This window comes from Molossus molossus, unplaced genomic scaffold (assembly GCF_014108415.1).
Source record: "Molossus molossus isolate mMolMol1 unplaced genomic scaffold, mMolMol1.p scaffold_m16_p_4, whole genome shotgun sequence".
NCBI classification, from domain to species: domain Eukaryota; kingdom Metazoa; phylum Chordata; class Mammalia; order Chiroptera; family Molossidae; genus Molossus; species Molossus molossus.
Window position 1 is genome coordinate 30401741 of NW_023425377.1, and position 16553 is coordinate 30418293.

A 16553-nucleotide genomic window follows, 5' to 3' on the forward strand; every position below is an offset into this window, starting at 1 on the left:
CAGGCAAGGGCAGGGGAAAAGACAGGTAAACTGGAGGTGTCACCCATTGGGAGGCAGCATATTGTCCTCTAGAAAGCAAACACCAGTTGTAATGGAAGAACAGAAATATTAAGCCTGTATGTAATTTAATCTCAAGAGGTTACTAGAGTTTGCTCCAAATATATCTTGATGCTGCTGAAATAAATCAGAAAGGAAACAGTTCCCAGTTGCTATTCTGTCTGCCCTAAGCAGAACATGCTAATTTCTTGATCTTCTGCTCCAGGTTATTGGAAAACCATTAAAAAAAAAAAAAAAAAACTACTCAAAAAGGGGGAAGAAAAATGTCATGCAAAGAGAGTGTGTTATTATTATTATTTTTTTTGGTTTGGTTTTAGAGTAGGTTGGGTTGCCATGGTTACGAGGTGATAGCAGCCCTCAGCGAGAGAAGTTCCTAGCTTGGGAGGAGGGGAACGTAGGGTGTGTGTTCCTTTGCATGAGAGGACTGGACTGAATTCTGCTGATGCTAGGCCAAGGCTGTTTTAGAGATGGTGAGAGATTGGATCTTATGTAAACAGTGCTGTGAGCCCTCTCCGTCCTGCATGCAAACAAGCAGCCCCAGCTGCCTGCAGCACTGTGGGTCTCAAGTATTTGGAGGTGGGTTAGAGTGTCTACTGTAAACAAAAGCAATGGACCCAGCCTGGATCTCGGGCCATTGCCCAGCCCTGCATGCTCCTGAGGACCACTTAGACCTTACTTCCATTTTCAGAAGGCTGGGAATTTGGGTGACTGTTGAAACAAAAGGAGCGCTCCCATTTAGGGTGCTGCCTGAGAGAAACGGCTTTGCCAGCCTTTCTCTCAGTTTTCAAAATCAAATGGCCTCCCCTGCTGATTTACTTCTGTTTCTTGCAATGTCACCGCATGTCAGCTGAGATGATCATGGGGATGGGTGACACCAAAATTCACAGAAACACTCGTGTTGACAGGTAGCAGCAGAGTCAGTCACCCTGCACTTCTCAGTGGCAAAGAGAAATGACCTACAACACCGGACTCAGCAGTTGTCATGGATACCATGGAAAGCTCAGCAGTTCTGCTAGGGCCCATGGTTAGAGGAACTCCACGTAGTTCTCAGGGATGAGGCCAGTCTTTCCGTTCAGAGTCCCCTCCAGCCAGCCAGGCTCCTGAGACGGGTGCACTGTAACAGGAAGGGGAGAGAGAGCGAGAAGAGATGACGTTACAGACAGGGAAGGAGGTGGGTGTGCACTGAGTGCGGTGTATAGTGCGGAGGCAGTTTGAACAAGTGCAACTGCTCAGTGAGTTACATAATTCTAGGATTTGTTTAAACCAGCACTTCTGAACCTTTTGCGGGGCATATGCCTTCTGATGAAGGCCATTCTGGACTTTCTTCACAACGAAAATGGAAACAGATACAGACATTAAAAATTCTGCATACAATGTTAAGGGTTTCAGAGACTTTCTGAAGGTCCTTGTTTAAACTATAAAGGGATAGATTTCAGGTGAGAGGTCACAGTTATGGTGCTCCATCTATATATTTATCTATGCATCCATCTGTCCGTCCATCCATTCATCCATGTACCCTTCTACCTACCCAGTTTTGACTATGTACCAAGGAGTGCCCATAAAGGACTGCTAAGAACTAGCCTTTAAAGAAACTAGCTCCTAACCCTGCATTTTACCCTTACCCTCTGCTTCTAATTTCCTTGCAAATACCCTGGGTGGGCTTTTTGTTTGATTTTGTTTTTGTTTTTGCATTTTATAGTCTTTGAATAGCCTTCTGTCTGTTCTACCCATACCCTTTCTTAGCTTTCTGTCCTAGTGTCTAGAATTTTCATCCTTCCTGTACACAAGTCTGAAACTGTCTGCTTCCTCTCTCTATGGCAAACTTTCAAAAGTACTGCCCCTCTGGTTTCTCAATATCCAAAGAAGATATACCCACTCCTGTGACATTACAGTCCATCTCCATGGAAACTGCTGTGATACTGCAAAGATTATATAAAATCCTGCTGAGTCTGCAAAGTAGTCAAAATAGGAAGGAAGAAAGAAGGAACCATGGGACTTGGAGATGGGGACGTTCATGCTTGTGAACTGGGAATATACAAATCACTTGGGTGAGGCTGGGTGTTTGCTATTAATGGATTAGGAAACTTCAATTTTCTGAGATTGTTTGGAGAGAATGAATTTTCCCCTATTCCCTTCCTAGGCTAATTAAGTGACTTCCTGAGTTTGTTTTAGAAAAGCATTTCTGCCAACACTACTATATAAGTCTAGCTTCAGTCTGTAGGAAAAGGAACAAGAGCGGAAGCAAATGGGGACGCAGGACACACACTGAGGACACACACAGAAGGACACACACAGAAGATCACGGCCGACTTTGTCTAGATTGTGAATGTTTCTACAGGAAAAGACAAGGTCAAACATCTGTTAGGTGGCCTTCAAAATGCATACATAATTTCATATCACTAGGCTTTAGGAATAAACCAGAAGTAGCAAGGGTACTTTGCAGATTCAAGATCCTCACACGAGGAAGCTGGGAGAGAAGCACCTTGGAAGCAACCTGGCCTCTCCAGGGACTAACCTCTTCCATCCTGCCCCTATAAAACCAGCATCCCAATACCCCTGCCTCTACCCATCCATCCAGTGGACACTGCCAAGACCATTTCAGTTTCTGCACCTATTAACCCTCAGTGGGTTCTTGCGAGGGTTCAAGGAGCCAACATGGAGAGAACACTCAACAGAGCCAGTACACAGTACATGCTCAGTACAGGTAAGTCAATGGGGGCCTGTCACTTGGACTGGTCAGCAAGAACCTCTCCTGGTAAAAACCTGGGTAAAAGCCTGGTATCAATACCCACCTAAGCTTCGGGAAACCTCAAATGCTTAGAACCAAAAACAAAGAAATCAAACTCACTCGTCAGAGTAAAAGACCTCGAAAGAATAACCAACCAACAAAACAAAATAACAGAGCTCCTGGCCGAGTGGTTACTACACTGGAGGCACGGAGTCCATGTCTTTCCGACATTTTCCCTTTCTGGCCAGCTGTGCAAACACAGCTCAGGTGCTGAGGAGGTCATGTCTGCAGACAGTAGAAATGGAATTTGCAGAGTAAGGGAAGAATCTGAGGAGACAAAGGAGGCCCTCCAAATTGGAGAACAAGAGATATGTCACAGGGGGCTGCAGGGGACAATCCAGACTTTGGGTCCGATGGCTGACTCACTGTAGTCTTCAAATCAGGCTTTATTAAAGCATGGTACCCACCCGGATGCTTTTTAAAACTGTAGATTCCCAGGCCCCATGGCACACCAGTTCAAGCAGAATCTCGAGGACTGGGGCCCAGGGACATGCATTTTAACTCATTCACAGAAAGTTAAGGGTTATAACTTTCTGTGCCAAATGCCTTTGCAATAAGGGTGGTGCTAAAAATTGAAATGCAAATTCTCATGAACTCATAGAGGGGGAGGCAGCACCAGACCCCCACCCCAGCTTTCTGTGGTCTTTCCTTTGTTTCCTTTTCTCAGACTTCAAGGCTTAGTTGAAGCCCCACCTCCTCCATAAATATGGTCATAGAGTCCCATCTACCTGCTCCCTCCTTTCTCCACCTCCTGCAATGCTCAGAGTATCTTCCGTATACTATTCATGTCCTACTAATGCTGCTCCAATGTGTTAAGCTTTGCTTCCCTAACTAGTATTATATCAGTCAACATTTGCCATTCCTCCCCTCTGCCTGGTGAATCGAAATGAGAGAAGTTAACACCTAGAAATGGTGGCTGGGAAACAGCCATGGGCGAAAGCTTCAGACATATATTGATTCATCTGACCCTAAAGATCCTAGCTTATATGATTACCATCTCTATTTAACAGATGAGGAAATGAAGGCTCAGAGAGGTAAATCAATTTGTGCAGGGTCACAATGGTAGAACCAGAACTGGAACCCCACTTGCTTGACTCCAGAGCCCAAGCCTTTTTCTATTACAGTATGCCTCTATCCAATGAGAGCATGTGACCCTTGAGGATAAGAATGATGGTCCATATGTTGAGTACATACTAACAAGTGGAGAGAGGGTCTTATGCTAAGTGCCTGGCCTGCATCACCTACTTTCATTTTCAGGATGATGATGGAGATGGTTCTGTTATTATCCTCATTATACTGATAAGAAACTGAGGCTCAGAGAGGTTAAGCATCTTGCCCCAAATTACAGAGCTGGTAGGTAATGGAGGTGGACCTGAACCCAGGATAACTGACCCCAGAGTCTGTGGTCTTAACCACGACCACTTTGACCCAGCCCAGTGCTTTGGACCACAAAGATGCTTATAAGTACTTGTTGGGCTGAACTGCACCCATGTCCAACCTTCTGAATTGCACAGTGTCCAATGTGCTATATAAACACACAGGATGCTGCAGAGAGCTGCCCGGGCAGCTCTCCAGCCCAGCAAGCGTATAATAAATATAAGCTGCTGCTGACATGGGCGTGCTTCCTGCCAACCACTTTCTCTCAGCTCTATCCATATATACACCACACACCCCTGTATACACAAGTCATGTTCTCTCCCCTCCTTCGCTCACTGTAGACAAGGAGCAAGTGTGCAACTCAGATCTCTAATGGCTGGCTGCCCCAAGGGGAAGAAGCTCTGGCTGGAAGAGGCACAGACCCTTGTGCAGGCTGAAAGCATTTACTCGTTTAACAAGTGTTTATTAAGCACCCTCCATGTGCCAGACACAGTGCTAAGTCCTTGCACCTGGTACAGAGCAAGCAGACAAGATTCTGCTCTCAGGGAGGGACAATCTACAATAAGTAAGCATATAATTTTAGGTAGAGGTGAGGGGACTGAAAGAGACTGGGATAGGGATGTGGGTGGGTGAGGAGGAGCTCAAGCAGCCAAAACCTAAATGATCCAAAGGAGCCATCAGGATGGATGCAAGTGCAAGAGCTTGAGGATGGGGACAGGCTTGGTGTGCCTTTGAAACAGTCGGCTACAATTTTTCTTGAAGAGCCAGATAGTAAATGTGTGTCTCAATTCTGCCATTGTTGTGCCATAGATAATATGTAAACAAAGAGGCGTGGGTGGCTGTGTTCCAGTAAAGCCTTATTTACAAAAACGTGCAGTGGGCTGGATATGACTGGCAGGGCACAGTTGCCGACCCTATCTGAGAACATAAAGAAGGCCTGTGGGGCGGCAGTGTATCGAGGAGGGTGAGAGGGGACAGGTGCCAGGAGCTGGACTCTGGAGGTCCTTGTCAACAATTCTAAGAACGGGAGGCCACTGGAGTATTTTAAGCAGGAGAATAACATGATGTGATTTCCATTTTTCGAAGGTCACCCTGGCTGCCGTGTAGAGAATGGTTATGAGGGCAAGAATGGACGTGACAAGGCCAGTGAGGCAGTGGGTGGGAACACCCGGGCGAGAGGTGGAGGCAGAGGCGGCTTGGGTTTAGGAGCAGAGAGGGCTGGGGAGGCTGAAGACTCCACAGAGGAACCCCTGGACACCCCATTGCCTGGGCAGCTCGGTGGCTCTGGTGAAGACGTTCTCTATCAGCAGAGGAAACCTGGGGGCAGCCCCGCCTTGTACTCACACTGTACCCTGGACCCCGAGAATGAATGAACCTAGTCCACCTCAAATCTTTATAAAGGTATCCCAAGAACTCAATTTTAGTGAACACCATGTGAATTTTCTAGGTATTGCTAATCATGTAGCTTCAAGATGACTAATGTTCCCGAGAACACGAGTGATTTCTCTTTCCAGTTATTGTCTGAGGTGCTTGCTCATGGTGAAGTGGGCAGTTTCCTAGCACACCGGCAAGGGCTGACGCTGGAGCACTTCCGAGTGCCATGCATCCATTCCCCACTGCACAGTCCGCGCCCCTGAGCAGCGGCCATGCGCACACAGGCCCCTGGCATGCGAGGCTGGGAGATGAATCCTTATGAAACACCAGCCTTTCCCCTCTTCCTCTTTATTTGTTCTTCTCGATCCTGAAAACACACACACTCACTCTAACCCTGTCATTAGAAAACTCTCTTTGAATTGGTCTCATAATTCCATCTGACAGCTACTGAACATTCAACTTAAATAGCCCTTACCTTGTATCTCCAACAATAAACTAACGAGAGAAAAAGAAAAGAGAGCTCCCCAACTAACATGTAAATAGCTTTTCCCTCCTCTAATGCTGGATTTCTCCAACAGATTTTCTAAAAATCAGACATCATAAAATGTCATCAGCAAAACCAGTCCATATAGTAGATTAATATTTTGTCCGATCCTTCTTGGACTGCAGCTCAGTCAACATGGAAAGGGGTTTGCTTCTGAGCTTAATTGGCCTTTTGCTCTTCAGGGAATTCGAAAGGTCAAGGCAATGCTGATTCAAAACAAACTAGTGTCAATGAACTCTGCCCCAACTCCTGGTGATCACAGGAAGGCTGGAGCAATGCCTCTGACTCGTTCCACCAAACCTGTCCCCTGCTCTCATGTGTCAGGACAGGACTGATGATGATGACCCAGTTGTGGGGTGGGAGAAGCCAAAGAACCTGCCAGGCAGAGCACCCTCATGGGAGGAAAAGGAATTGGCAGTGAAAATTACCTAGGTATCTTTGCTTTACCTTTTGTGGTTAGCTACTTAAACTACTTCAAAAAGGAGACTTAAAAATAAAAGGTGGGAATGAAAAATGGTGCAACCCCTTTGTAAAACAATGTGGCAGCTCCTTAAGGAGTTAATCACAGAGTTACCATATTGTCCACTCCTAGTTATATCACCAAAACGGAAAATCTGTGTCCTCACAGAAACTTGTACATGAATATTTATAGCAGCATTACTCATAACAGCCAAAAAGTAGAAATAATCAAAGTGTCCATCAACCGATGAAGGGATTAATCAAACAAATGTGATACGTTTATACAATGAAATATTATTCGGCAATAAAAAAGAAAGAAGTTCTGACACATGATACAACATGGATGAACCTTGAAAATATGCTAAGTGAAAAAAGCCAGTTACGAAGACTGCATATTGTGTAATTCACTTACATGAATTATCCAAGCAGGCTTACTTACAGCAACAGAAAGAACATTGGTTACCTAGGCTGGATGAGGTAGGGTTAGGGATAGATGGGGCATGACTGCTAAAGTGTACAGGGTTTCTTTTTGGGGTAATGAACATATTCTGGAATTAGTGTGTAATTTTTATTGTATCTGGGTATCTCAATATAGTGGTATAAAAAATGAAATGCTGCATCCAAGAAGAGTCACCAAGCGCGTGCGCGCACACACACACACACACACACACACACACACTGATATAGCTTTTGGGAGCTTAGACCATTTCTGCCCTGCAGTCAGGGGTCCCTGGTGTTGTCAGAGTGAAGCACTGGCAGGACACAGCAGTCCCTTGCCCTGAGGGACAGTGAACTGGGGTGTGGAAGACAGACTTTAAAGTGGATTCCCTGGTAAATGGGGGGCTCTCGCCAGTCCTGCTCATCTCTAGGTAGAGACCTTCCCCCCAACAGCAGCCCACTCTGGTCTGTCTGCAGTGGAAGCTGTGTCATGTTATGGCCAGGGCTGAGACTCGGCCTCACAGGCCTGTCGGGGGGACATTGCTGATGACACGGCTCTGGACAGCCGTCAGAGGACCCACTTCATCTGCAGGTCTGTTGGGCCTGAAAGCTCCAGCTGCTCACAGGAGAGGCGGCTGGCCTGGCCGTTTGTGCACTTGGACTTGCAACGGGCCCCAATGAAGGTTTAAGGACAGTGCTTTTGGGGCTCTGAGGACCATAAAAGAGGATACAGGCTGAGCAGGCCACATGCAGTTATGGGCTCACACCTACCCCTGCTGGCTCGGGAGGTCCAGCACCAGGCACTCTGGGATCGGTTCCCCACTGTTTCTACCTATGCTTGCTCAGTACCTCTGCCATAATGACGCAGGGGCTGTGCACACTGCAGCAGACCCTTGGCATGTGGATGCCATCGAGGCTGGTCCCCAGGAGCCCCTCTAGAGTTCATATTCTCCAGTGCTATGTCAGAGTCTTGGCTGCCCTCCATTTCTGGGTCTCATGCCAGGGTGGGTTGCCTAGCCATGATGGAGAGCGCTTGGGCAAAACGTACTCACCCCTGCCCAGGAACTGTGCTCCCAATCCCTACCTGGGGTCAAGAAGGGAGCCCTGGAAAATGTCCAATTCCTGAAACCCAGCAGCTGCTTTATTTCCTCTGAGCAAAACATACCCTTTCACCCAGGGGTCAAGAAAGATTAACCCCAAAGAAGAACTTCATCTTGGGGAACTCTCACCTGTAACAGCAACTTGGGCTTTATCTCAGAATCCTGATTTCAATCTCAGGCACATAGTGAGTAATAACAAATTATGACATCAATTCTCCCTTTTAAAAAATATATTTTTTTTATAGGGAGGAAAGCAAACAAAAGAAAGAAAGAAAATAATGCATCAAGCAAGTACTAGTTCCAAATTCTACAAAGCAGGTGCCACGAATCCATCTGCTCATCAGGACACCTGAGCAGAACAGCTGGCAGGTGCTGCATGGTTTGGCTCTGGGGGAAGAGGGGGGGGGATGAGCAGGGATGCAGTGAGGCTGATTGCCCAGAGCCTGCCCAATGCCCCGCCAGCTCAGAAACCAGCTTTGCCTGCTGTGGACAGTGAATGTCATCAAACCCAAGAGGAAAGAGGCACAGAACCTATGGCCTCAGTGGCCAACCTGAGCTTCCAAACACCTGCAGAATCCCTGTTCTCTGCGCCTTTGTCTCCTATCCTCTGTCCAGCCTGATTCTCAAAGCCACTGCCAGGTGCTGAGCTGAGTCCTGTGCAGGCACACTCACTTTAATGTCCCCAACCTTGTGAGGAGATGCCTCTGTCAGCTGATGACACTGTTGTTGTTTTTTTTAATATGCTTTTATTGATTTGAGAGAGAGAGAGAGAGAGAGAGAGAGAGAGGAAAGGAGAGAGAGAGAGAAACATTGATGAGAGAACCACTGATTGGCAGCTTCCTACATGCCCCTTACTGGGGACTGAGCCTGCAATCTAGGCATGTGCCCGGACCAGGAATCCAACTGGTGACCCTTTGGTGCATGGGATAAAGCTCAACCAGCTAAGCCACACCGGCCGAGGGCAGCTGATGACACTCTTGATAGCGCCTCCCAAAGGCCCACTGCTGCTCTATAGTTTTGGGAAAAGACACACAAACACACATTCTTTCTCAGTCTTACCCATTCAACCAAGATTTTCCTTAGTCAGGAACTTTGAAAACTGTAGTTATCTGTTTGCTAGGCTGGATGAGGTAGGGTTAGGGGTGGATAGGGCATGACTGCGGGGGATGAGAACACTCACCACTATCGAAGACTGTGCCTGCGGAGAACGAGAGCTCCGAGTCGTGTTCAGCTTTGCAGGCGTACAAGGCTTTTGCCTTCCGGAACGGTGTGCTGTGTGAAAACAGGCATTTATTTAGCGGCTTTTAAAAAACCCCAGAAAGCTCCAGAGACCTCATCTCTCTTCTTCCCCTGCCCTGCAAGCCACCTAGTCCTCTGTGGTGGGAGGAATAGAACCAGGCAGCCAGGTGGCAAAACATGAGGTAGAAAGTTGCAAAGGTCACCAGAGGAAAAGAAGGAATATTCAGAGAAAAGCCATAAGCCCTGAGAAACCACATATTTTGTGGGGTCACCTTGTGCCATGTTACACCCTGACCTAGGAGTCACAACAGCTGACCAAAGGGAGGGCAGGCTGGGCCCTGTTTTTGGAGCGGAGTAGCTGGGGAGGAAGGAGGCAGGGACAGGAGAGAGCTTCCAACAGAGGCTGCTGAAAGTTGGCAATGCTTTGTGAGTCGAAAGGAGAAATTCTAGCTAGCAAAGCCAGGTTTCCACTCTGGGCCTCAGGCAGACAGCAGCTTTCCCAGATGTTACCTATTTCTCATTGGGCTGGTGGAGCAGGATTCCAGAGCTGGAACTTCCTGACCGCCAGGTAGGGCAGGGAACAGACAAGGTATGCATGTGAGCAGTCACACATGTGAACACGTGTGGGAGTGTGGGAAGAAGGGAGAGGGGACATGAAGTGTTTTAGTTTTTCGCCCTTCTCAGGTCCAACAAGTGTTGACTGTATATCAGAATCACCTGGGGAGCTTTCAAAACATGTAAACATCTGGGTTCCACCCTGACTTGCAGATATATAGGCATCAGGATTTTTTAAAAAGGTCTCCAAGTGACTCTAGTGTGCAACCAGGGTTGAGAACCACTGTTCTAGAGCTGGGGATGGCGAACTCTGTAAAGAGCCAGACAGTAAATCTTTTAGGCTTTGTGGGCCATGATCTCTGGTGTAATGACTCAACTCTGCATTGTAGCAGGAAAACAGCCACAGGCAACATGGAAATGAATTAGCGTGGCTGTGGTCCATCAAAACTTTACTCCTGCCCTGGCCGGTTTTGCTCAGCGGTTAGAGCGTCGGCCTGCGGTCCAGAGAGACCCGGGTTCGGTTCCCGCTAAGGGCACATACCTCGGTTGCAGTTTGTCCCCGGCCCTGGTTGGTCGTGCAGGTGGCAGCCACTCGATGTGTCCCTTTCATGTCGATGTTTCTCTCTCACTCTCTCCCTCCCACTCTATCTGAACAAAAAAATAGAAAAATGTCCTCGGTGAGGATAAAAAAAACCCCAAAAAACTTTACTCCAAAAAACAGGTGGTGGGCCAGATTTGACCCGCAGCCCACAGAATGCTAACCTGTGTTCCAGAGAGTACACTGTAAAAACTGGTAAGTCCTATTACCTTCCATACATTTTTGTTTTGATATCTAACTAGTTCTAAATGATCTATGAACTTCTCAATGGTCATAAGAAAAATTATAAACAGTTAAGAGTTGGCTCTTTATTTGATAAAAGCAATCTCCTTCTCCCTCCAAGCCATCTGAGGAAGCATCCATAGGGGCTCCAGGGCAGAATAATACAAGAGTAAGTAGGTGCTCTGGGTTAGACAATTACTCAAGGTATATATATATTATTATTGTATCTTCATCTGACAAACAGACAGCCTCAAGGAGCCAGTGGTGCTAAGCCTCCCATGGTGCATGGATTTCAGTGACCAAATGAGCTTTAGCTGAGGGAGGACTGGTGTCAGGTAAATCCAGACAGAACTGGAAGAGGTAGGGCTTCTTGAATCATTCTGGAATTGTTATTTCCTGGAGTCACCAAGTCCAGCTTCCCTTTGGGAAAGAAAAGTCCTGGATGGATAGAAACCTATCCCAGGACCAGGCATCTAGAACTTCTAGTCAGGGCTTCATGAAAACTGAAGATAAGAAAGCTAAAAAGGTCTATTGTGCAGAACGTTAAGAGTAAATGATTATCCAGAATTTGTTTGCCAGGGTGCAATTTACTGATGTTCTCTCTGGTCTTCTAGTAGCCAAGAGATAATAGCCAGGTGGGAGGAAATTGGGAAGCTCAGGGGAAAAAAAGGAAGTGGGTCTTCTGGGAACAATGGAAAGAAGAGCCTTCAGAATGCACCAGCTCCAGTGGGAAACAGCCAGTCCTGTATCATCATTGGAGTCAGAATAAAATTCAGAACAAGGGGCACATTCTGTGACCTATCCAAACCAAGTCTGCGTATTGGCCAGCAAGGGCCAAATAACCAACTAGCGACTTCACAGGGAGGGGGGAAAAAAAGGTTTTGGCTGTCTTTTTCTTTCTTTCTTTCTTTTTTTGAGGGAGTGGGGAGCAGAGAGGAGAATCACCTGGCTGCGAAAAGTGCTAAATCGCCAGAGCTCCATACTAACAGGTAAGTAGAGCCTGTCATGATGTGGGCAATGGAAGGAGAACCCAGTTGACATTAGCCAGGGTCCCTGTCCCTTGAGGACAGGGCAAGGGCAGGTGAGGAGAGAGTGAAGAGACTGTGTGCAGGAAAACAAAAGGGAGGGAAAGATCATCTGAGGCTCCTCTAGCTGGATTTCCATAGAGGTTACTTATTAACCTCCTTAAATAAAGGGAATGGGAGCTGATAGGGGCAAGCCAGGGAAACCAACTGGGATATCTGGCAGGAAGAAGGCAGAGGGAATGGTGCCCAAGATTATTGTTCAAGAGGAGTAATTTTCCACTAATATCAGGCTTTTGGAATTGAACAGTGAAGTGACAATGAAAGAGTACAATAAAAATAAAAACAGCTCTGGACAGTGTGGCTCAGTTGGTTGGAGCCTTGTCTCGTGCACCAAAAGGTCACTGGTTCGATCCCTGCCCCCTGTTGGGGCACATGGGGGAAGCAGCTGATCAATGTTTCTTGTATAGATATTTCTCTCTCTTTCCCGTCCTCTCTCTCTAAAAATCAATGAACGTGTCCTCAAGTGAGAATTTTTAAAAATAATAATAAAATAAATAAAAACAAAGGTCAGGAAAGGGCCTTGCTTTTCTCTCAAATTAACAAGTGACTGGCAGTCTTTGAGAGGATCTCCTCTCCTGCGACCGCCTCCCACCCACTTAAGATGGCACAAAAATGGGAGGGTGACAGAAGGGGTGCTCTTTTTTCCATTAATTAATTTATTTTTGTTATAGATGTTTCTCCTTTTTCCCCATTGACACCCTCCTCCTGATCCCATCCTCCCCTCACAGAAGGGGTGCTTTTTAAAGGGACCACCTCTGTTTCCCAGGACAAGGGCTGCCAAATAAAATACAAGGTACCTAGTCAATTTGAGTTTCACATCAATAAGGAATACTTTTTAGTCTAAGTATGTCCCAAATATTACGAGACATACCTAAACTAAAAAAAAAAAAATCTTTTGTTGTTTATCTACAACTCAAATGCAACTGCGTATTCTGTATTTTTATTTTATTTACTAAATCTGGCAACCCTCTCCAGGGAAGTATTCTCTTTCTTAAGTCTGTCACCCAGCAAGTCCAGTGTCCCATGCCATAGTCCCTCTCAAAAGGCTTGAGCAGTTTGCTTTAGGTAGGGTTCCTACCCAAACAGCTCCTGTTGGCTCAGAGGCTGTTTGTAGGCTTTGGCTCCAAATAAAAAAAATAAAAAATCCCCACCAAGCATCTTTGGTTCTTTGGCTCCCTCTTCTCCGCAGTGCCTCTGAGCACTGGATACAGAGAGCCTGGGTGCCTTTGGCGGCTCCTGTGATAGTGCCCTTCAGACCTCAGCTGGGCCTTTAAGGGCATGAACAAGTTTGAAACCCTGTGCTAGTTCATTTTCAGTGTTCGCCTCTGAGCATGGCACGAGGCCAGGAGAGCACTCAGAGGAGTTACCCTCAAATGCCCTTGCAAGCCATGCAAAATGACGACCCACTCGCCATTGTATGGCACGGCAGGGAGGTGGGGCCACATGGACTAGCAGCCTGCAATGGCTTAATTATTTAGGTACCATTTCCAGGGGCTCCTGTGCAAATGCAAGTTATGGGCTTGGGGCTGGGAGCTTTTCTGGGGGTACGAATGAAAGGAAAAGGAAATGTAAAGTACCCTTCTTTGATGGGCTGTGAAAGGCATCTTCGCTTCTGAGCTTGAGCTAATAAGCACTAAAGTTGCTTTGAAGAAGGGAGAGGAAGCCATTTCCAGAGGACACATTATGTAGAAGTTCATGAGACCATTCATTAGGTATAATTAAGTACTTATTTTTAACTGCTCTGCCTAGGAAAGGAAATCTGAAGTTCCGGTTCTGGAAGTAGACTTGGAGGAAGGCCCCACTGGACCTGAATAATAGGTGTATGCCCTACCTCTTGGCTCTAAACTGAAATAGCAGTCATGGGATTTTAGCCCTCTTTGTTGGTAAGCTCTGATGGGCTACCTCCCCAGTACTGTCCATATCTGTGCTCACCTTGGCCTACATATTTAGCTCAGTGACAGCCAATTGCAAGCCCTACTCAGCCTTGCATATTTCAAAATGGCAGCTTCCTAAAGGGTTGTGGAACAGCATCTTCAAATGGTGCTATTCTAACAGTGGCCAGAGGAGGCAGTACTGAGTAAACATGACCCCATACATAGCAGGTGAGCAAATTCTACAGCCACTGTCCTCTGCCAATCTGGAAATACTCTGGGAGAGGAATGTTGTAGGTAAAGGCAAAAATTGGGAAATATCTTGAGAGGTGGAAGGGAGTGGAGAGGTAGAGCTACTGCACAGGAAATGGCCCCAAAGCTTAGAGACACAAAAAAGTGAATACTCTCAAAGCAGAGAATATTCGGATTTTTAGCTGAATAATTCTACTATCCTGAGTCCCCTTACCCATTCTGTTAAAGGAGCCAATGTCTTGAATTGTTACTTCTTTTTGATCAAAATGAAGGAGCTGTATTCTTCTAACGACCAAGTCTCTGTTATGAGGGAGGCATTTTGGAAGGGGACTGTCCCTGACCCTGGTCACTGTGGTTTGATCTGGTTCAGGTCCTCATGGACAATCAGTGATTTAGCCAGAACAATCTATGCCATATCTAGTGTTCTAGAAAGTTAAAGTCTTCCAAAGCACCCAGCATATGTCTAAGAAATAATTAGGAAATAACGAGTGTCAGGAAAATATGATTTGAATTTTTACCTTATTCCCAGGGTGAAGATAGAAGGATATACTGAAAAGTCATCTTTCTTATATTCTGGGACAAAGCTAGATGGAAAGCCTAGAAGAGCAGGCCACGCTCTGGGGCTGAAAGTTGCATGGAAACTTGAATTTCGGGCCAGCCATACATTCGGCGGAGAAAGTGCTGGGTGAGGGCAATGAGTCTTGAATTCTGGATTGGCTCTCGTTTAGCCATGTGACTGTGTACAAGACTCTCTGTGCCTTAGTTTTCTCTCCCTGTCATAGGGTTCGGGCCATTTCTCCTCTCATTCTCATATAAACATAGAATGAAATGATAGATATAAAAGTGTGTGGAGGAGAATAAAGTAGTATACACACACACACACACACACACACACATATATATCTATATACATGTATATAAATAGCATAGGATTTTCTTTTCTTTTTTTTTAAAGTGAGACTCAGCTTTGTAAATTATTTAAGCCTCTCTGCTGGACCCGCCCCTTAGGAAAAAACAAGCTAGGAGAATAAGATGGACAAGAAAAGACGACCAAGGCCCAAAATGCTTGTGATGCTATAGTTGAGCTCTACATTTTGACTGTCTGAAGGCAAAAACTAAATTTGAGAAACACACATGCTGAGGACCTGTTCAGCAGAGGGATTGTGCAGGGTCTTAATTAATTAATTATTTCCCTGATTTAAACAGCTTCTTTTCTCCAAAGAACTCAAATGTAAAGAATTAAGTATGAATGTGATCAAAGCAGGGAAAACTATAGCATGGCCCTTGGGGAGAGGAACTAGGTCAACCCTCAGAAAGAGGTGCTGCCTGCTCCATGAGAGCTAATGGGTCATGACACATGGAGATAGAAGCAGGCTGGGAGCACTGGTGGTTCCTGGGAGTGCTTGGAGGGAAGGAGGTAGCCATGAACAATTTAAAGAGAAATCACTTCATAGCTCGATCCCTTATTCTGTGTTATATTCATCTCTCTCCCGGTGGTCTGGTCTCAGCAACTAGGTATCAGTGCTCATGGTCAGTAGCCCAACCCTACAAATAAACGTTGCTGGATGCTACCTGATAAAAACGAGAAAAGAAAAGGCCAGTGCGTATCTTAGCACCATTCCCTCTGATATCATCTAACACCAAAGCACAGAGAGCACCATGATTCGGAGTGAGCCAAACAGGAGGCACTCTTTCCCTAAACTTCAAGTATCACAGATTGTTAATTCAACTGAAGAGAGAGCAGAGGGCATGGGAAATGTCAGGCTGGTTCATGCAAATGGTCCCTCCCAGCTTTGGCTCTTAGGCTGAAATCACAGGAGGACAGAGACTGGCCACTTGCTGTCCCTGACTGGCTCTGGATAAACGGGACGGGAGCGGTCATCATCCGTGCTTTTACCTGGAGTCTTCGGGAACTGCTTCTTCTGGCCTGTCAAAAAGCAAGTGCAGGTTTGGATGGCAGGGAACAAAGTTGACGAGGAGGCTGAACACTGCATGAAGAGAGGACCAAGCCAATGAGAGAACAACAGCAGCAACAGAAAACCAAACAAACCCTGCAACAGACCTGATGGGGGATGAGTCACTGGACGTGGATGAGGTGGGCATAGGGCTGGATGGCGCCGAGAACATGGGCCAAGATGGCGAGAGGGGTGAAGTTGGGCTTGGATTCGGGGGGCTGCAAGACATAACAATCAGAAAACTCATCAGCACACAGGGAAACCACAGTGGGAGCACAGGGGGTTCACGGAAAGCCACATGATGGGGAGCTGGAGCCGACTAGAGAAGCACTGAAACCCAGATGTGTCGTCAGTGCCAGTCACAGTTCTCCAGACCAAACCTCCATGTCTTCCAGCTAACGTCTGTTCTATAAGTCCTCGGAACATCAACGTGTCTCCTTGCCCTGCAGAGTAACTGCTTTCTAGATGACAGGAGCTTCACCTGTTGTGTCCACTGTGCCTTTGGCCTCGGTGATAAGTGCTCTGAATGCACATGTGTGGGTTCCCATACCCATTCGCTATCACAGGCCTCCGTCTGGGCCAGTGCTAGCTTATATCCAGCCTTCAGCTTCCACTACTATGTGTTTTTAAAGTCGTGTC

At 46.5% G+C, this 16553-nt stretch overlaps 1 protein-coding gene across 3 annotated transcripts in view; it reads right to left on the reverse strand.

Moving 5' to 3' along the window:
• Positions 1-308: 308 nt before the first annotated feature.
• Positions 309-16553, reverse strand: part of ARHGAP26 (Rho GTPase activating protein 26) — a 443756-nt gene continuing 427511 nt past the window's right edge. For 2 of the 3 annotated variants that reach the window (XM_036281724.1, XM_036281725.1), the window contains exons 21-23: positions 16022-16132; positions 9318-9409; positions 309-1171 (exon numbers count right to left, since the gene is read on the reverse strand). In XM_036281724.1, the coding sequence (XP_036137617.1) occupies positions 1083-1171; positions 9318-9409; positions 16022-16132 (292 nt within the window). In that variant the 3' untranslated portion in view covers positions 309-1082. The remainder of the gene's footprint in view (positions 1172-9317; positions 9410-16021; positions 16133-16553) is intronic. The other variant, XM_036281726.1, reaches the window with a different exon arrangement.